Source organism: Atractosteus spatula, chromosome 16 (genome assembly GCF_055471065.1).
Source record: "Atractosteus spatula isolate fAtrSpa1 chromosome 16, fAtrSpa1.hap1, whole genome shotgun sequence".
In the NCBI taxonomy this organism is placed as follows: domain Eukaryota; kingdom Metazoa; phylum Chordata; class Actinopteri; order Semionotiformes; family Lepisosteidae; genus Atractosteus; species Atractosteus spatula.
Window position 1 is genome coordinate 16,422,159 of NC_142721.1, and position 24,670 is coordinate 16,446,828.

The 24,670-nt window shown below is 58.8% G+C and overlaps 1 protein-coding gene across 3 annotated transcripts; it reads right to left on the reverse strand.

Annotated features, from left to right (window-relative positions):
* LOC148819679 (AP-2 complex subunit alpha-2) lies at nucleotides 1–21,994 on the reverse strand. 3 transcript variants are annotated; one of them, XM_088934944.1, is made up of 23 exons: nucleotides 21,850–21,994; nucleotides 18,166–18,234; nucleotides 13,701–13,843; nucleotides 13,039–13,232; nucleotides 12,604–12,733; nucleotides 12,080–12,181; nucleotides 11,555–11,663; nucleotides 11,106–11,256; nucleotides 10,631–10,799; nucleotides 9,956–10,093; nucleotides 8,937–9,119; nucleotides 7,413–7,510; nucleotides 6,821–7,052; nucleotides 6,345–6,518; nucleotides 6,019–6,159; nucleotides 5,049–5,209; nucleotides 4,709–4,791; nucleotides 4,355–4,444; nucleotides 3,726–3,849; nucleotides 2,922–3,038; nucleotides 2,447–2,516; nucleotides 1,882–2,016; nucleotides 1–1,665 (listed from the first exon to the last, which is right to left on the reverse strand). In XM_088934944.1, exons 1-23 carry the CDS (start codon nucleotides 21,914–21,916, stop codon nucleotides 1,588–1,590), a joined length of 2,958 nt encoding a protein of 985 aa, XP_088791070.1. In that variant the 5' UTR covers nucleotides 21,917–21,994; the 3' UTR covers nucleotides 1–1,587. The 3 variants fall into 3 exon arrangements, with proteins under 3 accessions (XP_088791070.1, XP_088791071.1, XP_088791069.1); XM_088934945.1 differs by lacking the exon at nucleotides 6,019–6,159 and having other exon boundaries at nucleotides 21,850–21,993; XM_088934943.1 differs by lacking the exons at nucleotides 1–1,665; nucleotides 1,882–2,016; nucleotides 2,447–2,516; nucleotides 2,922–3,038; nucleotides 6,019–6,159 and having other exon boundaries at nucleotides 3,833–4,444; nucleotides 21,850–21,993.
* Nucleotides 21,995–24,670: the final 2,676 nt, after the last annotated feature.

Genomic DNA, 24,670 nt, shown 5'->3' on the forward strand with positions numbered 1-24,670 from the left:
TAAAAGTGATAAACTCTCAGATTTAATCGGCAGCACCTGGGGCATGAGACAAAGCAGAAGACAAGGCATTTTAATATCAAAAAGGATAAAAATATATATTGAGCTAAAGGCACACTTAGGCAAGGCAGTGACATTGCTGTTCGGTAAGGCCAAGCAACAGCAGGGCTCATTAACCCACGAACTGCCACTGCTGCGGGTCGTTAACCAGCTCTCCCAGTCCTGGGGCTACGGTTATGCTATACTGAGCGAGGGTTTTTCTCAGGTGCCTCCAGTTCAATTTTCACACTCTCGCCTACGAGTAAATGATACATGAAGCTGCTTCTGGGAAATGTTTCAGTACTCAGTACAGTACCTGACCTTATCCAGATTAACAAGACTGTGTCCCTTCCCCCATGAAAGTCCTGAGGCTGAACAGCCAGGGTCTCTCTCTCTACAGTGGCCAATTTCCATGATTTACAAGAAAAAAGTTCCCCCTCCTCCAGGACAAAACCTAAGACTACCCTTTTCATGATTAACTGTTTGGAGAACAAAGACATGCTGTAGTTTAACCCCCTCAGAAAAGATTCTCAGCATTTAGTTTCAAAGAAGCTAATTCTATCATCTAAACACTGGAAAAAAAAAAAGAATCTCTCAGACTAGTCCTTTCTGTTACCCCCCCCCCCCCCAAAGCCCTGATCTCCTCAGACTTGTTTTTCCACACATTTGTCACGACGAGACAAATCCGACCAGAGTCTTAACAGATCAGAAGCTGCAGCAGGTGAAATGTCGCTTCATTTGTCATTTTCACAGTGAGGCACTGGTCAGCACCGAGTAAGTCCAGTCACGCTGCCCGAGTGCTGCTCTGCGCGATCGTGTCCGGGCTGCAGAACTTCGGCATCAACAAGAACACCAGGGTCCCGCGGCTCAGAGCTCAGACGGCTCACACCTCTCTCTCTGGACACGGAGGGCCACACCTGGGGGGGGGGTCTCAGGGTGAGAAACGGGGATCGGCCTAAACCGACGGCCTCCGAGCTTCGAGAGAGAGAGACGTCGGGGAGGCCTCGCGCCAGAGTTCAGTTCCCGAGAGGCTGGCGGGCCGACGCCTGGGCGTTTCTTCAAGGCACGTGGGTCAGTGTGGTACCTGCGACAGGGTGGGGTGGGGGGGGGCTCGTCCTGCCTGCACAGCCGTTCCTCCTACAGGACTCCAGCACCCCCAGGCAGGAGAGCCGCGCAAGGGCACTGGCAATCGCGCGTTCGCCACGAGCTCCGCTGTCGAAACCGAGGGTTTCAGGCTCGTGTACATATGCAAAAGCAGAAAAGGAGCAGAATGGTAAATTAGTAAAGCTAAGTGCCAGAAGATATTTTATATATTTATATATGTAAAAAAAAAATAACAAAAATTTACACTGTACATTGAAGCATTTCAAATTTCAATGGAAACGGAAGAGGAAGAGGAGGGGGACTGGGCGGACAGAGCTGAAGATTTCAATCACAGGTGTACAGGCTGACTTTTATTAAGGGGGCAAGGCCCTCTGGTGTTACTGGGAGCTGAAGGGTACTGCAGAGGTGTCCTGGAGGCTCTCCGCAGGCTGTGGCGCGCGGGGTTGTTTAAAACTGATCGGAAAGCAGTTCACAAAGCCTCTGTGACACGGTGTCCCTGCTCGTTCTCAACGTCAGACGGTACATCTGCAGAGAGAGCGGAAAAACCCACATCACACGCCTGCGCCTCTTCGCTCCGCGTTGAAACACGCCGCAGGGCTTCGGCCTCAGAGGCCATTTCCACAGTGGCCACACGGCAGCAAACAACGACAAAAACACAACCCTGCAAAAACAACGAGCGACAAAACTCCTGCCTGGACCCGGAGGCAGCGACCGCCGCGATACCGCGCTCCCCAGACTCACCTGCGCCTGCGTGTTGGGCTCCAGTCTCAGCAGGCAGCCCACCTGAGTGGTCTTGGTGTGGATGACTCCAGCTCCCACAAAGTTGGAGGGGTTGGGGTCCACGCGGTCAAGCAGTGCCACTCCAAACCCAATGATCTGTCACGGCACAGAGACAAGTCACTGCCGCAGCCCGGGCGGTGCGACCCAAGAGCGGGATTACACATACTGCAGAGAACCAGCGAGGGCAGGAGGAACCGCAGATGTTAGGACTTCACCACACGAGCTAGATGGGTCGAACAGCCGCCTCTTAATTTAACCTAAATGCTCTTCTGCTCCCCATCAAGTCCGATTGTCAAGGGCAGCAAAAGTGGCAACGGGCTCAGAAGCGCAGCAGTCTGAGGTTAAGGTGGCATAGCAGAGCGCCAGACCCTGCACTTGCACCGACACCAGAGCGATGCTCTCCTAGTGTCTCAACTTGGTGGGCGGAAAAAAAAATCGCTGTAATCACTGCTAAGCTTTTGCACGGGTTCGGGGAAAGTTCAAAACTTTCCTTGCAGGTTTCCTCCAACTCTTGTCCGGACTTTACCTTTGCTTTAGTGACCTCAGTGTCCATGGAATGCTTTGCTTTAAAAATCTTCTGCACCTCCTGCTGTGGCCTGCCAGAGAGAGAGAGAGAGAGAGAGAGAGAGAGAGAGAGGGGGGGGGGGTGGTCAGTGCAGAAGCACACAGCCCAGCAGCAGACAGGACAGAGGTACAGGCCCCCAACCCACACTAGCCGCCCTGCTCACACAGCGCCCTGGAGCACCGAAGGCCCCAAGAACACGACAAACGCGCAGCGCAGCCCGTTAACAGCTTAGAGAACAGGCCTGTGTGCAGCACCACTTCCACTGCGGCCTGCAAGAGCCCAGCTGACACAGAACAGCCCCCAGTTACGGGCTGAACCCCCTGCTGGTCACCGCCCGACTCGACAACACTACAGCGGGGTGCAGGGTGCAGGGCGCGAGCACACAGGGGGCACCCCCGGGCCCCGAGCCCGACTCTTCCCCAGGGCGGGCTCTTACGCGCTCAGCTGCTTCCAGCGCTGGAAGAAATCCTGAGACGTCATCTCTGTGGGCTGGAAGAACTTGTTGAGAGTGATGGGCAGCTTGACAGCGATGTTCTGAAGGGTCCCACCATATCTGGGAAGAAGGACACAAGCCAGTTGGAAACACGAGCGTCCCGGGGTTGGGGGGGGAGCCCACAGGTCTCGGGTTCGACAGAGCCGGGCTTGTGGTCGGCCGATGTGTCAGACCGTTTATTCCAAGAGAACAACACAAAAGTTAGCACGCTTTATAAAGAGTGCTTCTTATTTAGAAAAACCCACATCTTGTTCCTTCTAAACTTCCCAAATAATTTCAGCCTCCTGCTATTCGCATTAATAATCTTAAAGGAGAAACTGCAACAACACTGGTCAATAAACTAGTTTCTCAAGCCCAGGGTACACAGAAACACAGGAGGTTTTAAATCACAGCTCTCTCACAGGGTGACAGCAGGCTGCAGTAGTGCCGGGGCTAAATGCCAGCTTCGCAGGCTGGGGCAGAGCACACAAAATCAACGAGCACGGGTACCAGCGAGGAGGAGGCCGGTCGGCCTGCACAGCCCTTCCCCAGACTCTCAACGCACGGGCTGCACTCCGCACGTAAATAACTTCCTCCTCCAGGCTGATGCCCTTGTTTTCAAAAAACAAAACGTTTCCCTGGAGTATCACGAGAAGCACTATATAAGACACAGGCGATTAGAAGACTTGCCACCCCTGTGCATCGCGGTGGCACCTGTAAGCCCGCCTGCGCCACCAGGAGAGGGGCCGCCGGAGCAGCAGGCCTCACCTGAACTGGATGTTGAGGACGGGAGCCTCCATGAAGTCAGACACGCACTCGATATTGAGGATCTGCTGCACCTGGGCGCCTCCGTCCACGGTGGGGTCCACCGGCTTCGTGTGGACGTTGAGCTGTGGGACCCGGTCAAGGAGAAACCCGACACCGCAGAGCACAGCGTCGCCCCTTTAACGCCTGGCGCCCCCTGCAGCGGGCGAGGGCGGGCACCCGGGCCAGACAAGGCGCTCCCTCGTTTCCTAGTTACCTGCCAGAGGTTACAGGCCTCTTTCTCCAAGACCTGATCCCATCACATCCGGGCGCGGATGAACGGCCATTCCCTGCTCCAGACTTTCTAATGATCTCATCTGTGCCTCCGTATCCGCTACCGGTCCATGTAGCCACCCTCATTCTTCTTCTGGAGTGAGGGGGTTTAGTCACCAGTCGGTCCTGACTTCTCTACATGAATATTTCATGGACCTCACGGATCTCTGGCACAGCAGAAAAGTACGATATATATTTGTCATTCACACCAGCAGGAAGGGTCTAGTTTATTAAGGCAGGGATCACCGAGCAGCGCTGTCCCTGCCTATAGACAAGGGCGCCCTCTGCCCACGAGCCCGCGCCAGCGCAGGGAAGGATATCAGACTTCAGGCTGTCCTGGCAGAGCACCGAGGAGGAGAAGCTCAGGAACTGCGTGGAGGTCTTGTTTCCATAGAAGACGTACATGCGCCCTGGAGGAGAGGGAAGACTCCAATGAAGGAACCAAGCCAAGAGCACAGCAGACAGCAGGGCCTCTTACAGGCAGCAGCAGGGCTGGGGCACAGCAGCGCCAAGCCAGAACGTTTGGCATCGAGGTGCTTTCTGCAAAGAACCATCTTTTTTTAGTCTAGATTGATCTTTCCAACTAAAGCTACACATGCCAAGGAGAGGGAGCTCCGGCACGACCTTGCTGGTCTCCTCGCAGAGTTACGCCCCAGCCACGAGGCCCGGCTCACCCAGATTCTGCCGGAATTCGGACTTCAGCCCGATCTGGAGAAGCTGGTTTTCGAACAGAACCCCGTTGTTCTTGCACACGAACCTGCGGAGAGAGACGGAGAAGGCATCAGAGAAGGAGGGGGTTCCCGCATGCCGCTGGACGAGACGGGGACGAGCGGGCCCACACAAACCTGGGGAGAACATGCAAACTCCGTCCAAACAGGCTCCTCAGGCTGGGACCCAGGCTCAGGCACTGCGAGGCTACAGCAACCTACATGCCACCCTGATCAACCTGGACCACCTGCCTGCTGGGAACCACCCTGTCTCCCCCCCACCTGCCCCTCCCTCCCCCCGTCTCACCTAGAGAAGTTCTCGTCGGCGGGGGGCATCATGGGCAGGCTGGTGCTGTTCTCGGAGAAGACGTCCACCAGCAGGCTGCCCCCTGCGGCGGGCGGGGGTGCAGAGTTGAGAGTGGGGGCGCTGCCAAGCCCCAGCAGGTCAGCGGAGGGGGAGGAGTTGGACTGCAGGGGAGGGAGAGGAGACCGTGTTACAGTCAGGCGCACACCTCCGCACTGGGGCAGCCCCTCGGTCCTATCCTCCACAGGGAAACGGTGAAGCTGCAGCAATCCATGCTTTAAAATACTTCCATTCTACAAGTACTTTCTATAATTGTTCTCTCCCCTGTGCCCAGAAGAACTCTTGACACACAGGCCAGTGTACATGCAGCAGTGCTCAGTGCTAGCTCTGGACAAGCACCTTGACCGGCAGAGCAACACAGGAACTCGCCACACTTCAGGCTTCAGAGTGTTTAAGGAAGAGAGTTCCCAAAAGCAGCTTGAACTTGGATTCTGTAACCAACTGCTCGTCTGCTTTTCGTCCTGAGCAGCAGGGTGAACTTGGCCACAGTCTTAGTTCAACAGCTCAAGCTCTTCTCAACATGCACCCCATGCTTGAACATACACGTAAGTCATCAGATCCAGCAACAGCCGTGCAGTACTGCACTCAGTAGAGATGTGCAACCCAGGTAAGTAAATCTCAGGCGAGCAGCATTAGGTGTCCCATTCGCCCAAACCCTGTGACTGAGACAACTCTTTCACTAGAGGCGCCTGGAAAAAGGTCACAATTATTCCTACACCCCGGTTAAGAATGCTCCTAGAATTCAAGAAAAAACTGTTTGATCGGGACGCTAAAACAATGATCTGATTATAAATCGATGAACTTGTGTGTCTGCTGCTGGCAGAGGTCCTGCGGGAATTCTGGGACAAACAGGCAAGGAGACAGCGCATGCGTCCCGGGAGGAGCACAGCACAGCACACAGGCGCAGGGGGACCTGGAAGAGGGGCGCTCCGGGGCCGCCGGGGGGCAGAGGGCCACGAGGAGGCAGCAGCGGGGCGCTGGCAGGGGGGCGCGGCCGGCGGGCGGAGGGCAGCGACTGCGCCAGGTGGCCGCTGGGTAAGGAGGGGGGGGAGCTCTGCCAGCCGGAGGAGAACGAGAGGAGAGAGAGCAGTGAAACAAGCAGCACCGGGGATCTCGGGGAACAGGAGACCCAGCAGCGCCCCCCGCTGGCAGCCCCAGCCCCGCCGTCATCACGCGCTGCCGGGTCCTGCCCGAGGGGTCTCCGGGGGTGCTCTCTAGCGCCCCCGAGAGCGGCTGTACCTTGGAATTGGTGCTGACGTGCACCGGCTCGGTGCCCCCGTTGACGTCGGCGTTCCGTTCCTTCCGGCCGTCCTCGATGTCCGGGAGCATCCCTGGGCCCTTCTTCCGCTTCAGCTTGGCCAGGATAGAGGACTCCCTCTCGGGGAAGGGGGGCATCTCCTCCAGCACCGTGGCCTGGAGCGCACACACGCAGAGAGAGAGAGAGAGTCACTCGTCTGTCCTTGCACAGACCAGCATCGCTCTGTGCCTCCTCTTCTCCCAGTCCGGACTGGCGCTGCACCAGTATCCAAGTCAAGTCCCTCACCTTTGACCAGTCTTATCTACTTCTCTCTGCTCTGCCCTGATCAGCATCGATAAACCACCATCCCAGCACCTCTGCTCTTCCCCAGTCTGTCCTACCCCTGCCCCCTGGGTCACACAGGTGTCCCACCCCCCCCCGGTCACACAGGTGTCCCACCCCCCTGCCCCCTGTGTACCAGTATGTCGGTGCTGGCGATGCAGCTCAGCCGCAGGTACTCCACGGCCCTCTGCTGCAGCTCCACGTCGGCGTTCTTCAGCTGGCTGTCGCTGCGCAGGACGTCCTGGATGGTGCCCTTGATCTCGGGGAACAGGTTGACGAACTTGATGTAGGTGGAGAGCAGCAGGGCGCGCGTGGGCACGCTGCACAGGTGGAACTTGGAGTGCAGCAGGTTGAACTGGACCAGGGGGCTGCAGGGGTGGAGCAGGTACACTGTGCTGAGAGCCACGTTACTAGCCAACGCCGCAGCACCTCCCCCCCGTCCCTCAGAGAGTCCTCAAACCGCCCGGGTTAGGACACTCCGAGCGCTGGCAATAAGCCACAGCGCACCAGGAGCGTCTCTGTGAACACCGGCTGAGCTCCGGGGCCCGGCAAGCCCACCGAGCGGGACCGGCTGAGCTCCGGGGCCCGACAAGCCCACCGAGCGGGACCGGCTGAGCTCCGGGGCCCGACAAGCCCACCGAGCGGGACCGGCTGAGCTCCGGGGCCCGACAAGCCCACCGAGCGGGACCGGCTGCCTGCACCAGGCTCTGTTCTCCACGGCCTCTTACCTCGATCTGGGATCCCCAGCAATCAGGTTCCCGAACTCGCCCAGGATGTACCCCCCGACCTTCACCAGGTTCTCGTGGCAGGCAGGCGCCTGAAGAGCCTGTTGGGGAAGGAGACGTGACCCAGACAGGTGAGCCGGGCCGACTAGAAACGCGCCTTTCAGAACTGGACAGCAGGGCCGGCGGGCTTCGATCGACGCAAGGGACACGCAGAGCCGCCCGTACATGAGGGCGTGCTCCCACGAAAACCAGCACTCGGAACTGCAGAGGAACGACTGCGGCCAAGTTCCGCAATGTGGGAAACAAGGTTCCGGAATTCGGCTGGAGAAGGGATGGGGTCTGGCGTGTGATCTCACACGTGAAAGCTGTAGATTTTTTAAATGATGCAGGAAACAACAACCCGAGTCACAGCCAGAGACGGCGTGCCTATATACACATATATAAGAAGCAGTTCTGGGGTCTGAAACTCCTGTCCCCACAGAGGAGCAGATCTCCTCCTGCCAAAGGGAGACACATCAGCGCCCAGCGGGGCCAGCAGGGGACTGATAACGGAATCGATACTGCCCTCCCTGCAGGGACACCAGGGAGACCGGTGAGAGACAGCAGGGCCTGTCCCCCTCCCGATACGACAGCAGGCTCAGGGCACTCGACAGGGAACCGAGAGCGAATCTGAAGAGACGCACACCAGGGGCTCTCGCACAGACAGCCCTGACGAAGTCAGAGCATTTCCAAAAATTAATTTGCTCAAAAACAACTTAATCCGAACTGAAAATTAACATCGTTTGGGTACAGAAAAAATAAATACAAACCCTCAACATAAAAGAACGAAAAGCTTTAAAGATGGCGATTACATTCGAGCTAGTCTCTTGCAAGAACACTCCTCATTTCCCTCTCGATTGTCCTCTAGATCAGGGGTGTTCAACCTTCTTGACATGCCCCCCCCCCCGTTTGTCTAAGTTTGAACTTGCACCCCGCCAACCCAAAACCCACTGAGAAAACAATGCGAACACCCTCGACACACTCACTCACACAATATATTTGACGTTATGTATACATACATGCATTTCAGCACCTTGTGTATTCTTCTTATTTATTGTTGTTGTCATCCTGTAAAGCGCTTTGAGAACCCACCTTTAAAGGCGCTATATAAAATAAAGTCTATTATTATTATATATTTCATGAATTTGCTTTAACAGTTTCACGTTCACCGCTGTCGTTAACTCCAGCAGTAAGCCACTGGTCCAGTTTTAAGCTTGTAATGGTGGTATATGCGAAGTCTCAATTGTGCTGTAGCCTTTGCCAGCGAGAACAGACGGCAGGTAGCCTGGTCAGCCAGGGACATGAGCCAGATTGAACACCCTCCTCTAGTGGATGAATAATGAATTACTATTAACGTTTGAAACGGCAGGTTCGCTGCAGCTGTTACATTCTTTTTCATTTTACTTGCGTGTTTGACCCTCAATGTCTCGTAATCTCGCACCCCCCTTGACCAGGAACAGCCCTGCGTGACTCTGGGGGCGCCCTCACCTCGAAGACGGTCTTGGCGGCGTAGCCCTGCACGTCGTCGCGGTTGATGACGATCTGGATGACGCGGTACCACACCTCCTCGCTCACGTAGTCGCCGGCGATGCGGATGAGGTTGAGGATGGTGTCCACGTACCAGGTGTAGTCCACCGCGTACTTCTCGGCCAGGATGGCCACCTTCAGCACCTGGGGATTGACGGAGAGGATCGAGACGCGCTCTGGACAAACGAGACGCACACAGGAGAACAGGCGAGCAAACAGAGGCCAGTTTATGAGCCAGATTACGAGGAACTGGTCCCAGTTTAGAGCTTCGCTACATTCAGCTTCTAAACCTCTACTCCCTGACTGAAACAAGCTGCAGCTCCCCGCTGGCAGCCCCCTGGAGCTCAGCAGTGTGAGCCTGGTCAGTACCTGGGTGGGAGACTCCTGGGAAAGCTGAGGCTGGTGTTAGTGGGGCCCGTAGGGGGCGCTCACCCTGCAGTGTGGGTCCTAATGCCCCAGTATAGTGATGGGGACACTGTACTGCAAAAAAAGCGTCGTCCTTCGGATGAGATGTAAAACCGAGGTCCTGACTCTCTGTGGTCATTAATAATCCCAGGGCGTCTCTCGAGAAGAGTAGGGGTGTTACCCCAGTGTCCTGGCCTAATTTCCCCCTGGCCTTTACCAGTCATGGCCTCCTAAGAACCCCCCTCTCTGAACTGGCTTCATCACTCTGCTCTCCTCCCCACTGAGAGCTGGTGTGTGTGAGAGGACTGGAGCATCATCCAGGGGGGGCTGCACACTGGTGGGGGTGGAGGGGATCCCCATGACCTGTACAGAGCTCTGAGTGGAGTGTCCAGAAAAGTGCTACATAAGTGTAAGGAATTATATCATTATTAATATAATAATTCTGGCTCAGGTGTCCTGAGGGCCACAGCCCTAGTGGTCTTGAGACAGGTGTGAAAGACATCGCTGGACCAGGAAGGCACCGATGATCATCCGGACCACCCGCTGCGCTGTCCTGCAGGACCGGTCGCACTCACAATCTCCTCTCTGATGGAGTAGTCCGCCGTCTCCAGGTAGTTCAGCATCTCGGCCACGATCTGCTGCGCGTTGCTGCGGTCGCACATGGCGTAGAGCAGGTCCACCGCCCTCTGCCTCACACTCACGTCCCTCTCCGTCTGCGGGAGGCGGACACACACACACACACACACGTTACTGCCGGCTAGCTGGGGCGAGCAGGAGAGACTCTGTCGAGTCCAAGGACTAAGAGGGGGTAGGGTGCTTCCCGGGATTACCCCTGGACGCAGACCAGCACGTTTTCCTACGCCACCAACAGCCGAGAGCCTGCAGACACAGACCAGACTGGACCGTCCAGCTGAGCCTTGAGAGAACTGTACCAAACCCCTCTGCTCACGACTGAAGGCGATATTACAGGCAGCGGGATCGTGGCCTTCTCAGCCCTTGGCCTGGGACCTCCGCGGTGGCCCCTGGCCCACACGGGCACACGCCGCCGGCTCCGAATACAGAGACCCACGGCCAGCCCAGCCCCGACCGGCCTGCTGCCAGGTGATCAGCGCCCCACCCGGACAGGGCACAATAACACATCTGCGGCGTTACAGCTGGACCAGGGATCCAGGTACCGGAGCCCTGTGTGTCGGAGTGACCGCCCAGGCGGCGGCACCGCGGGACGGAGCGGGAGCCGGCCCCGGACGCACCTTCAGCGCGTTGATGACGGTCTCGATGTGCGTCTTCACGGCCTCGTGGGAGAACTCGGAGCTGGCCAGCGTGCACATGCTCTCCAGCGCCAGGTACCGCAGGTTGGTCTCCCGGTGCTGCAGGAACTGGCCCAGCTGGTTACAGGCCCTCACCAGCAGGTTGGGCTCGCTGCCGCACGAGGAAGAAACGGCCCGTTAACGCCCGGACAGAGACCCGGCAGGAAACGGCGCCACGGCCGCGGGCACTAGGTCATGTCTGGCTCGGTCCTCCCACAGCTCAACAAAACCGCCCTCCCACCTCAAGTCACAACTGTGGTCATTTCCTCTGTCGCCTCCAGGGGGCGCACTCTGCAGCGCCAGTTATGAGCCAGACATGCAAAATAAACAGGTCCCTTCAAATAAACCGACCTGCCAAGCTTCTAAATGACTTCATCTTAGAAAGCAGTAAAATAAATATGACAGGGCCGAGCCCGACCTGTCGTGGTGGATGATCAGGCTGATGGCCTCGAACAGCACGGCGTTCTTGGCGTTGGAGTGCTGGACCTTCTTGGACTTGGGCGGCTCCTGGGCCTTGTTCAGGATGGTCTCCAGGCACTCCGTCAGACGGCCGCGGATCGCCGCGTCCTCTGCGGGGGGGGCGGGGCGTGGGAGGAGAGAGCCAGCAGAGGAGTCGGAGAGACCAGGACACGCGCAGACGGGAACACGGAGACACACAAGCCAAAAAGAAGGAAAGACAGCGAGTGAACGAGGAGTTACGGGTTCCGCAGAGTAAGAATGAAAACTTCAAGGGCAGAGTCAGAGAAAGCGAATGATCGAGGGGGGGGGGGGGGGGGTGAGAGAGAGAGACTGCGGGGTCTCTCTGAGCGAGGAGCACTGCCGCAGGGAGGTGCTCGGCCCCCCCCAGGGGCAACGCCGGGGCCGTACCTGGAGGAGGGTAGCACTGCAGCAGGCGCAGCAGCTTCACCGACAGCCAGGGCGCCGGGACGAAGTAGTAGGTGTAGTCCTGGAGGTCAGTGGAGGCCGAGGTCACGATCTGGGAGAGGAGGGAACAGGACGATCTCACACAGGCTCACCGGGAAGAGCTCACCCCCATCAGCCCAGCTGCCGCCACGGGCGACGGAATTCCCACCCACCGGTCCTGGCGCGAAGGCACCCAAGGCTGCACAGTTTATCAACAAGGCCGGCACACCCGCCCTCTGCAACGAGCCCCCCCGAGCCACATTCCTGGCAACCACAGCGTCTCTGCGGCTGCCTGCCTGGCACCAGGGCTCAGCTCTGCTGCAGTGGCATCACGCCAGACCTCGACAGCACAGGGACTCGCTGGGAGCAACGGCACACACCCGCGATGGACACGGGACGAGTAGCACCCGTGCCGGCCCCAGGCTCGAGGCCCGCAGACGCCCCTCCCCTCCCCTCCGCAGCGCCCCCCCCTCCGGTGTCCGGACCTACCCTGCTCAGCCTGGCCACCGCCAGCGACACCGAGGTCTTGAACTCCTCCGGGTTCTTCTGCGCCAGCGTGGTGATCAGACTGGTGGCTGCCGTGACCACGCCCTGTGAACGCAGTGGGAACGAGAGGGTCAGACGACTCTCCAGACTCTCTCTTAGAGAGGGAACGTCTGCCTGTTTCACTGTTTATCATGTGTCAGACAGAACACACACTCCCCAACTAAGATGTGCACTCCGTACACTCCCTATCCCAGAGGAGCTGTAGAGCTATAATATATAACCTCCCAAACCCAGGTAAGCTGTACCCCCTCTCCCCTCCCTTTACCTCAGGTAAGCTGTACCCCCTCTCCTCTCCCTCCCCGTCCCCCGGGTAAGCTGTACCCCCTCTCCCCTCCCTGTCCCCCAGGTGAGCTGTACCCCCTCTCCCCTCCCTTTACCCCAAGAAAGCTGTACCCCCTCTCCTCTCCCTCCCCGTTCCCCGGATGAGCTGTATCCTGTCCCCCAGGTGTCCCCCAGGTGAGCTGTACCAGGTGCTGGTCGTTGAGCAGGTGCACCACTCTGGAGGTCCACTCGCCCATGGGCACCAGGTCCGGGGAGGTGCGGTTCAGCCTCAGCAGGCAGAGGGCGGCGCTCTGCTTCACGCTGTCCATCGTGTCTCTGCAGGACACCGAACAGCCACACGGGGGCGTCACACAGACGCCACAGCCACACAGACAGCCAGCCCTATCCCAGCAGCCTCTGCGTGCCAGCCGGCGAACTGCCAGAACTCGGCATTCAAAAAATACCCCCCCCCCCCCTTGGACAGTTCCTACATTCCTACACTCCAGGAGAAACTCCTGCACACACCCCCCAGACCTCCACTTGACATTTTGACACCCTCTTTGGCGTTGTCTTTTGTTTGATGAGGGCAAGACCACACTGGGGCGCCCCACGCCAGCCCCCCCCCCCCCCCGCGCGCTCACCCGGCCACCAGGATACGGGGGATGTCGGCGGCGAAGGCCTCGGCCATCTCGCGGCTGCCCACGTTGGCGATGCAGTGCAGGGCCAGGTTCATGAAGGTGGGGTTGCGGCTGGACAGGTCGTTCTTGATGGCGTTGTTGATGAGCCGGATGAGCTCGCTGTTGGAGTTCACCAGCACCGAGATGAAGAGGTACCCCTGGGGAGAAGCAGCAGCAGGCAGCGAGTCGGACCTTCGCCTCCACGAACAACTTTTATTGCACCCGGCTGTGCTGACTCATTAGTTTACTGCTTTTGCTGATGAGATCTCCCGCACCCGAACGTGACCTAGAGCAAGGTTCAGCTGATTGAACACGAACGCGCCGGCCCGCGCTGCTGGCAGCAGGAGGAGAGAGGGCGGAAAACAGAGGGGGGGCAGGGAGGAAGGGGCAATAACCGAGGCAGGGAGGACTTCAGGACAACAGCAAAGGAAAACAGGAGCGCGATCAGACACAGCAGCACTGAGTCACCCCCGCCCTCCAGGGGCCCCGGATCTTAATCATAACGTTGAGGCGGGTTGTTACAGAAGGGAGAGAGAGAGGCTGAGTCACTCCCTGTGGTCACTGACAACACCCGCAGCGGAGCGGACGTTTCGTTTACAGACACGGGGATGGCGCAGGGAACTCACGATCTGCTTCTCGGTGTACTTGTTGGAGCTCAGCAGGTTGACAGCCTCCATGTGGCCGAAGTCGATGTCGTGGCCCAGCAGGAAGATGAAGAGCAGCTTGCAGACATACTTCTTCTTGCTGTAGCCATCCAGCGCCTTGTCCCCTGCCCAGCGAACAGAGACAGACCGGTGTGGGCGTGAAGGGTGGACACCCCCCGCACCCCGGGATCACCCTGGACAGGAGGGACAGCCTGCAGCACCCAGCCCAAAGAGGGGTCAGGGCTCAGGGCTGGTGACCGAGATACTGCTATACCCTTGAGCAGGGCGCTGCTGTTACAGCAACGGACATTAAAACCCAGCCAACCCAGACTCTTAACGAGCTCCGGTAATGTACGTCCAGAGCCGAAGGATGTCCCGCAAACGGACTGAGAAGAGTGTGGCTCAGAGGAGGGGTCAGACCCAGAAGGCCTTAGGTTCAGATCCCAGCTGGGCCACTGCTGTGGTGAGCACGTGCTCACAAGCCCAGTTGTTTGAAAGGCTACAAACATGAGGTCGCTTTGGATAAGAGCGTTTGGCACCTGCAGTTACCGTCCTGATAAATGAGCTGCTCCTGCCTCAGGGCATGAAGAGAATATCAGGTCAAAGACCCCTGTGGCCAGCGCTGTGTCTCCGTCCCCCTCCTCACACTCGGAGCAGAGGCTGTGGCCACAGTGACTTGTACCCCCTCGCTCCCGCGCCAGTGTGCCCTGGGAGAAGCTGCGCCCCGCCCTGCTGACTCAATGACCCACCAGCGCTGAGCCTCGGTCAGAGGGGACTGCAGTCAGCGTCGCACTGCAGGGCGCCTGCGGACCTCCTGTTACAGCTGCGTGCGACGCCTAATTGTGTCCCCCCAGCCAACTCCCGAGAAACCCCGTAGGCTCGGCTCTCAATGGCAGGAACACGAGCAACTCGAAAAAGAGGGGTGAAAAGGAGAAGCTCGCAGGACAGCGGGGGGACTCGGGAATAACAGGAAGACACGGGAGATAGTAAGGGCTCCACACACTCGCACAAAAGCCAGGTCAGCAGAGCAGACAGGAAGCTGAGCTCAGCGGGTTTCTCTCTACCACCATGTTGCAACAACAGCAGGGACGAGCCCTGAGCGAGCCCTTCCCCCCTGGCCGGCAGCACAGCGCCACTCTGTGGTCAGCACGGGTCTGGAAGAGCGGGCCAAGCGGAGGACCAGGCTGCGCGCTGGACCTGCAGAGCCGTGGGCTTGTGCACACACCCGAGTCAACAGCCAGCTGCCACACGGACACAGTTTAAAAACAGGTTACTGGGTTCCTGAGGCTGAGGCCATGACATTTCAACCAGCTCGGAGACCCCGTCGGTCTAAACGAGACCCATCCAGAGCCCCGAGGATCAACCTGAGAGCAGTTTACGACACACGAGAGACGGGGGACTGAGCCGGAACAACGCCGGGCGAAACAGAGCCCCCCTGGCTTTTCCAAACCCGCGCTCGGAGTCACCGGAGAGGCCCAGGGCCCGCCGTCCGCTATCGGCTCCTGCGGACACACGCGCAGCCCTACAGGATGAGGCTCGGGTCAAGGCCTGCGGAGCCGCTTCCTGACCCGCGGGGGGCCCAGTCCACATTTCTCACACGCAGACAGAAGTCACAGCTGCACTGAAAGGCCCGCTCACACAGTCGGATGTGAAAGTTTGGGCAGCCCTGGTCAAACTGCACGTTCCACAGAATCTCCAAGTGAAAAGCAGGTAACAACCTCTGCAGGGTACAGCCCTTAACATGACATTCCTGCACAGCTGAATGCACAGTTACTATTTATTTGCCAACTTTAACAGATGGAGGAAAAACTAGAACAGTGAATGTGGTGTGTGGCAATGTCTGGGCACCATTCCAGTTGATTCACGAATACTTCAAGGCCTCAAAACGTGATCTGAGGAAACTGCATTCTTGTGCTCCTCTGTGTGACGCACTGTTCGGCACTGGACAAGTTTCATCAAACTGGGGCGCAGCGTCGTACCCCTGTCCTCAGAGAGCGAGGCGAGCGAAACCTCTGCCTCTCTCCTCAAAAAGACACTTTAAGTGGCTTCAACAAACTCAAACGCTTACCAGCAACATTAAGACGGCGTCAAAAAGACCCCAGGGTCTCTGCTTGGTTTACCGGCGCAGACAGGACTCCCCAGTCAGGCGTGAGGAAGGGTCAGAGACACTGCCGACGCTCCCAGATCTCCAGGAGAGAGAGCCAGGACGGGCCAGCACACGCACACACATTCACACACGCGCAGCACCGCGCAGCGCTCCCACTGGCGTCCCGTGAGAGGGATTTGGAGCTGTGCGGAATGAGGATTAGCAGGGGTTTGCGGAAACAAAGGAAGGAAGGAATGGCTGCGATTCAAGGAGATCTCCCTCTCGAACGACCGCTGGCGGCGTGATGACAAGCCAGCACACTGAGGGAATCACAGCTCTCCATGCTGGCGGCGTGTGTGGCCACGGGCTCACAGCACCGGGGGGCAGGGACTGTTCAGAGCAGTGCAGGAGTCCAGGGGTGTTCAGGGCTCTCCGGTGGGGAGGGAGGAGTCCTGCAGGAGTGTTCAGGGCTCTCCGGGGGGAGGGGGGGGAGTCTTGCAGGAGTGTTCAGGGCTCTCCGGGGGAGGGGGGGGGGGGGAGTCTTGCAGGAGTGTTCAGGGCTCTCCGGGGGAGGGGGGAGTCCTGCAGGAGTGTTCAGGGCTCTCCAGGGGGGGAGGGGGGAGTCCTGCAGGAATGTTCAGGGCTCTCCAGGGGGGGAGGGGGGGAGTCTTGCAGGAGTGTTCAGGGCTCTCCGGGGGGAGAGGGGGGAGTCCCGCAGGAGTGTTCAGGGCTCTCCGGGGGGAGAGGGGGGAGTCCTGCAGGAGTGTTCAGGGCTCTCCGGAGGAGGGGGGGGGAGTCTTGCAGGAGTGTTCAGGGCTCTCCGGGGGAGGGGGGAGTCCTGCAGGAGTGTTCAGGGCTCTCCAGGGGGGGAGGGGGGAGTCCTGCAGGAGTGTTCAGGGCTCTCCAGGGGGGGAGGGGGGGAGTCTTGCAGGAGTGTTCAGGGCTCTCGGGGGGGAGAGGGGGGAGTCCCGCAGGAGTGTTCAGGGCTCTCCGGGGGGAGAGGGGGGAGTCCCGCAGGAGTGTTCAGGGCTCTCCGGGGGGAGAGGGGGGAGTCCCGCAGGAGTGTTCAGGGCTCTCCGGGGGGAGAGGGGGGAGTCCTGCAGGAGTGTTCAGGGCTCTCCGGGGGGAGGGGGGGGAGTCCTGCAGGAGTGTTCAGGGCTCTCCGGGGGGAGAGGGGGGAGTCCTGCAGGAGTGTTCAGGGCTCTCCGGGGGGAGAGGGGGGAGTCCTGCAGGAGTGTTCAGGGCTCTCGGGGGGAGGGGGGAGTCCTGCAGGAGTGTTCAGGGCTCTCTGGGGAGGGAGACAGTGGCTGCATGATTCCCGTTTCCAGAACACCCCTCCCAGTAAGGCCCCCGGATTTAAACCTTAATCAGAACTCTCATTTCAGCACAGGCACACTGGCCACTTCACCACGTGACAGCGAGCTGTTCCTCTGTGAGCAGCAAGAACACTTCGATCTGGACCAGGCTGCATCCCTCACGGGCAGCCCGTCCTCGACCCAGGGAGCTGGCCCGGCCAGGCAGGCGGGTGGAACCGGGGTCTCCTGTAGCTCGGGACAGCCAGGCCCCGCCTCACAGCTTCCTCACCGCCCTGAGAGTCTGTCTAGCGACGGAGTCCTGGACAAGCTCCTAACAGTTATAAGACCGGCAGGTCAGCAGATGCAGCGAGAGTGGCCTGAGCAGATCCACCGGCCAGTCTGAGGGCTGCTGGCCTGCCCCCCTTTCTGGGGTCGCCCCCCCCCCCCCAACGGTCTCCGAGGGACCCCTCCTCTCTGGAGGCTACTGACAGTGCTGATGGTCTAGTTGCTGGAACAGCACAGTGAACTGGGCCTCCTGGGGCTTGACGTCAGGCTGTTAACCCCCTGTCCCCCCAGCCTGTCATACTCCTCCTCAGCCACGTGCCCTGCGAACGGGTTCTTTGTTTTGCTCTAGCGGAAACTTATTCACGTCAAAGGACTTTGGTTCCCTTTAAAAAACCCCACAATATTAACAAGCAGAGCACAAACTGGGAAGTGTTGGAAAAGCGGGCTGAACTGGTTTTGACTCCCCTCCAAGCAGGCCTGTGACCCCGGCTCACCCCGTAACGCACTCCCGCTGCAGCCGAGCAGGAGCCGGGCTCTCCAGGAAATTCCTGGGAACGCAGGGGAAGAGCTGCCTTCTGCTGACAAGCTGTATTCCTCTCGCAACCGTTTCCTGCCAGAAGTGCTGACTTAACACCCCTGGCCTCTCCTCCGGCTCTCCTGCCCCCCGCGTGAGCAGGGGCGCTCCCACAGCGGGTCGCCAGCGCCCCAGATCCCCTCCGGAGGGCGGCTCGATACCCGCGCCCAGACCCCCACACCGCACGGCCTCGGGAGCGGCGCTTACCTTTGAACTTGGAGCGGATGTTGGCCAGCTCCTTGTTTATCCTCTTGATCTCGGCCTCCTTGCTCTTACCTGGAACACAGGGAACAAGGGGAAACGATCACTCAGCGAGAGAGGGGCGAGGAGCTGTGGCTAGACACGCCGTGACCCATAAGATAAGATAAGATCACTTTATCGGCCCCATACAATTTCTTGCATTAGGACTTTGTCTCCTCACAGACCCCAGCTTGCTCTCCATGAGACACACAGACAGGGAGAGAGAAGCTTGGGGTCAGAGCGCAGGGTCAGCCATTTATACTGGAGCAGTTGGGGTGAAGGGCCTTGCTCGGGGGCCCAACGGAGTAGGATTCCTCCTCCAGCCGCGGGATTTGAACCAGCAACCCTCCAGCCACAGGCGCAGATCCGGAGCCACAGGGCCACCACACCGCTCCAAGGCTCTGCTTCACTCAGGACTTGTAAATCAAGACGCCGAATCGCCTGAAAACACCCACGCCAACCAACCACAAACGTCGAACACGGAGTAGAATTTTAAATTATTTAACATTCGCGCTGTACTGGGAATTGCTCGTTTGCAACATTAAAAAAAAAATGGACAAAAACAAACCAGCAGATTTTCGCTTAGGTTAACATATAATGTTTGCAGAATGAGCAGATTTCTGCCAGCAGCTGATGCTATCTTATTTACTGGAAGAGAGATGAGGGGAGCTTTGACATCCTCCTGTACCGCAGTGTCAACCTCATCTTTCTGCGGCACAGTGTCTGTCCTCTCTCCTCTAGAAATGTTTTTACTGAAACAAAAAGCAACGCTGTAAACCTGTTTTTTAAGCCCTGCACCTACACCGTGACAATGCCAACTCTGAGAGCTAGAAAAAGATAAGCAAATATGACCTATAAATACAGGACCCTTCACTGCGCAGCCAGAGAGCCCAGGAGTAAAGGTCACTGCTGTCAATCATTGCTGGAGTCTCTCTGGCTCTGCAGGACAGGAGCTGCACACCTGCGCAGCAGAGAGACCCTGAAACTGCAGCCTGACTGGACCACCTGAGCGCACCCTTGTAAAGAAAGCCTGGCACGTCTGTGAACACAGGTGGGAGGGAGGACAAGGCACACAAAACTCCTACAGGCAAGGAGAGATTCCCTGATCCCAGACAAGACGCCCCAGTCCATTCAAGAGAAATCAAGAGGAATAGTTCAGCTGCACTGATGGGATGGCTGGAAGAATGATCCCTAAATTACAAGGAACAGAAAGTCCATAAAAAGAAGGCCAGGGCGCACCTCTGGGGCTCTGCCCTGGGGCTCAGTCCCCACTGCAGGACAGAGCTGGGCTTCCAGTCTGCGCCCTCAGAACTCAGTCCTGGGGTTCAGATCCCTACAGTCCCCGACTGCAGGACAGAGTTGGGGTGCCCAGGACTGCACCCCCAGAACTCCGTCCTGAGGCTCAGACCTCTAGTCCTTACTCCCCCCTGCAGCATAGAGATGGGGTGTCTGCAACTGCACCCCCTGGGACTCTGCCCTGAGGGTCAGCCCCGCCCCGATCCCCCCGCGCCCCTCCAAGACTCCGAGGAGCCGTTACTCCGCGGGTCGATCAGCTCGCACACTGCGGAGGCAGGCCGCCCCACCTCACCCTGCACTGTCCCGCGCGCTGATAACGAGGCGTCCACACCCCGCTAGCCACCACACCCACAGCTGTCAGGACCCCTCGTGTCTCCCAAGAGACAAGAGACACAGCTTCCAGCTGCTGCAGTGCCAGCAGGAGCGACTCAGGACACAGAGGGAGCTGAAGAAACAGCAGCACCGATCGCACCCGTCCCAGAAACAGCACTTTTCAACTAGGGCGCTGATGTGAACGAGAGAGTACACTACCAAGGAGAGCAGCACTCTTCTGAATTCCCTCTGCTGGACCTGTTCCCCAAAGCAGCTTTCAGTCGCACCCACGAATACAGCCGGGCGCTCGAGCAGTCAGGGCAGCGGTCCAGCCGGGATCCGAACCCACAGCCCCGACCCCCGACCCCCGACCGCGTTCACGGCCCTCTGAGCCACACTCTTCTCCGCCCTCTGGCCGGACTCTCTCCCGCGCGGCCGGGACGCCGTCACTGCACGAGGGGAGCCCCTGAGGAGGCCGGGCTTTCATTTCTGCCGTGTGGCGGGTTGCTATGACGACGGGGGGGGGGGCCACGCGGTGCGAGAGAGCCGCCGCAGGACGCAGCCCAGCGAGGGCACAACAACCCCAGCCCTACAGCGCCCACGGGGGCGGGGCGCACCCAGGACTGACGCGCCATCACCGCCCTGGATCCTCTGAGCACCCCTCTCTCCCGTCCCACGCACAGGGCTGGTGACAGACCCCCTGGGACAGCCTGCACCTCCATCATAACCAAATAACACCTCCTCACACTTCTATAGCGCTGTCCTGGGCACTCCACTCAGAGCTCTTTACAGGTCATGGGGATCCCCTCCACCCCCACCAGTGTGCAGCCCCCCCTGGATGATGCTCCAGTCCTCTCACACACACCAGCTCTCAGTGAGGAGGAGAGCAGAGTGATGAAGCCAGTTCAGAGATGGGGGTTATTAGGAAGCCATTAACAGTGAACGAGCACTTCAGTGGAACAGTGCCAATAACAAGGGCAAGCTCGTCTCTCTCTCCCCCCGCTGTGATCACAGAACCCAACAGCCCCCTGGCACTGGGGGGTACACCTCTCACACACACACACACACCCCCCCACCCTGCCACAGGCACGGGACCCTCGCTGGGCTGGGACCGAACTGGACCCTGTCTCTGCCTCAGACTCAGCCCCGAGTCACTGACCACGTCCAGGTCCGGCGGCGGCCGTGCGGACACCGGACCCCTGGGTGGCGCCAGGTTTGAATCCCCGACGGGGAACCAGAGAACTTTCCACCACCGGGGTGCCGCCGGGGGGCGCGACGGTCCCGTCTCAGAGCGGAACCATTTCAAGCGCTAATCCCGGTCCGGTCCAGCGGTACCGGCGCTCCGACCGAGCCCAAGTTTCCCCGACACCCGCGAGGGGGGTGGGCTTTCCGGCTGTCCGCAGCCGCTGGGGAGAGGCGGGCGGCCGGCTGTCCGGTGGTCCGCTGCCGCCTGAACCGGCCCAGTATCGGCTATCGGCTCGCACCGACGTCATCGACTGCAGGCAGAAAACAGGAAACTGCCAACCGGCCCCCGCGGATCAGCGGTGACGCGGCCGTACGGATTCCCTTTGATCAAAAAATCAAACATTTGTATTGCTTTAGTTGTAAATGCCTTTTTGTTTTCGCCTAATCGCCTGCAGCCCCACGCCCATCCTCGGCTCGGCGACCCCGGACAGCCCTTCCCCGTGTTACGGATTTTCCAAGCGCCCTCCTCACTCCGATACTGATCCCTCCAGCAAACACTGCATAAGCAGCTGTCTAGTTTTTGTTAACCCCCCCGACTCAACCGGTCCCTCACCCACGTACGCCTACGTGTTGGTTTGTTTATTTTTTGAGGGTGGGGGGCAGCGGGCTTACCGACGGCCGCCTGCCGGGTGGGGAGCCGCGGGCGCCGGGGGGAGCCCCCAACTCGAGCTCGGTGCGGCACCGAGGCCTCCTTCGGGACGGGCTCTCCACAGCAACTTGCGTCTTAGTTTTTCCCCCCCCCCCATATTGCTCTTTCTTTCTTTTTTGACCCCCACCCACAAAATAACTTTCACTTACAGTTCCTTATATCGGAGATGAAGACCGCCAGGCCTCGCATCCCGTCCCCCTTGGAAACCGCCGGCATCTCGCAGATCGCAGCGTCCCGCAGCTCGAGCCTCTCGCTCAGACAGACGGCGCTGCGCTCCGCCGAGTTTCATACACTGCGCGGCCGAGGCGAGCCGAGCCGGGGACGCGCGCCGTGCACGGCGGGGGAGGGGGCGGGGGCGCGCACCGGGGAAGCGGAGTACGGACCCGTGTGCGCGCTCCCGGGCGCGGCCGTCTTCGGAGCGTGAAAACGGAAAAGCGCGCCGCACCGACGGCGGGCGGGAACGCGCCTCGCTTGGGCTGCTGTTCGCGATGCCATAACGGAAGTTAGACCTGCCGCTAATTACATTGCTGCTACTTCTGCTGTCCACGTAATTGAATTGAAGTTCTCTCTTCCATGCGAAGCAGCATCTGCCTCTGTGGTGCATGTTTGCACGTTTCGGTGGCTGTGTGTAGCAAGAATGACATGGCTCACTGACATCTGAGCCCTCAACCATCCTCTGCACAGAGTCCAAATCCTTTTCATCTCCCACAATGCTTCCCATACAGGCTACTGGGACCCAGTTCATTCCCAGAGCACATTAACACAACTCGAACCCCTGCGGCTTGTAATAATAATAATAATCAGTATATAATACTATACATCTCTCCAGAGAACTGCAACTAGATATATTTCTGGGCTCAAAAGACTGTTCCACACTGACAGGCTGGAGGAACTGAGTCTCTTCAGTCTGAAGGGAGTGTCCCACACTGACAGGCTGGAGGAACTGAGTCTCTTTAGTCTGAACGGAGTGTCCCACACTGACAGGCCGGAAGAACTGAGTCTCTTTAGTCTGAAGGGGGTGTCCCACACCGACAGGCTGGAGGAACTGAGTCTCTTTAGTCTGAAGGGGGTGTCCCACACCGACAGGCTGGAGGAACTGAGTCTCTTCAGTCTGAAGGGAGTGTCCCACACTGACAGGCTGGAGGAACTGAGTCTCTTCAGTCTGAAGGGAGTGTCCCACACTGACAGGCTGAAGGAACTGAGTCTCTTTAGTCTGAAGGGGGTGTCCCACACTGACAGGCTGAAGAAACTGAGTCTCTTTAGTCTGAAGGGAGTATCCCACACTGACAGGCTGCAGGAACGGAGTCTCTTCAGTCTGAAGGGAGTGTCCCACACTGACAGGCTGCAGGGACTGAGTCTCTTTAGCCTTGAACAGAGGAGAATATGAGGGGGACGTGATACAAGTATTCAAAATCCTCACTGAGGCTCAGAGTCACTGACGAGTCAAGCCAGTGGATGTCTTCATAATCAACAGTGGAACACGAACCAGAGGACGTGGGGGGAAGCTGTGTGGAAATACATTTAAAACTGAGAACAGGGGGCACTCCTTTGCACAAAGGGTGGTGGGAGTGTGACCCAAGCTGCCCAGCCCTGTGGCTGAAGTCGATACTCTGGTTTCTCCCAGGAAACAGCTGGATAAGGTCCGGGATCAGCAGCAGGCTAGACGGGCCAAACGGCTCATCTCATTCGTAACCTCTCTTGTGCCGTTACAGATAAACGAAGGCGTGCATGTACACTCGTAGCCATCTGGATATGTCCAGAGATTACTGTATGTGCGTGAGAGTTCATAAATCTGCCAGGCTACAGAATTCCCAGAGTGGGAAACCCGGAGACGCTGTGCAAACACCACTGTTTGCCTGCTGTACAGGCCGATCAGGGCTGCTTCTGCTCAGGTAAGCCTCTTAGAGACCCTGGAGCCTGAGGAACTGGACTGTACAAGAGAAGGATCAACAGAGGCTGGGCTGGGCTCCAGTTCAGCCCGGGAGAGCGCAGGCCCAGTCCGAGCACCTCATGGGACAGCGTACGGCAGGCTGTCCCCTGAGAATGAGTGTCCGGGCTGAAAGTCCAGAAGCCCTCAAATTACTCTGCACCTCCAGCACATTAATCAGGCGCTAACACAGGCCTTCGTACTCGTGTCCGAAAACAGGTGGTCCGGTCCTGTCTGTGTGTGGTCCAGGCCTGTGGTTGGTCCTGACCAGATTGTGTGTGGTCCAGGCCTCTCTGGCGCTGGCGGTCCGGTCCGGTCTGTGTGCGGTCCAGGCCTGCGGTTGGACCTGACCGGACTGTGTGCGGTCCAGGCCTGAGGTTGGTCCTGACCGGTCTGTGTGCGGTCCAGGCCTGAGGTTGGTCCTGACCGGTCTTTGTGGGGTCCAGGCCTGAGGTTGGTCCAGACCAGACTGTGTGCGGTCCAGGCCTGAGGTTGGTCCAGACCAGACTGTGTGCGGTCCAGACCTGTGGTTGGTCCTGACCGGTCTTTGTGGGGTCCAGGCCTGAGGTTGGTCCAGACCAGACTGTGTGCGGTCCAGACCTGAGGTTGGTCCTGACCAGTCTGTGTGTGGTCCAGGCCTCTCCAGCGCTGGTGGTCCTGACCGGTCTGTGTGCGGTCCAGGCCTGAGGTTGGTCCTGACCGGTCTGTGTGCAGTCCGGCCTCTCCGGTGCTGGTGTTCCTGACCGGTGTGCGGTCTAGACCTCCCTGGTGCTGGTGGCCTGTGGTTGGTCCTGACCAGTCTGTGTGCGGTCCAGACCTGAGGTTGGTCCAGACCAGACTGTGTGCGGTCCAGACCTGTGGTTGGTCCTGACCAGTCTGTGTGCGGTCCAGACCTGAGGTTGGTCCAGACCAGACTGTGTGCGGTCCAGACCTGTGGTTGGTCCTGACCAGTCTGTGTGCGGTCCAGGCCTGAGGTTGGTCCAGACCAGACTGTGTGCGGTCCAGACCTGTGGTTGGTCCTGACCAGTCTGTGTGCGGTCCAG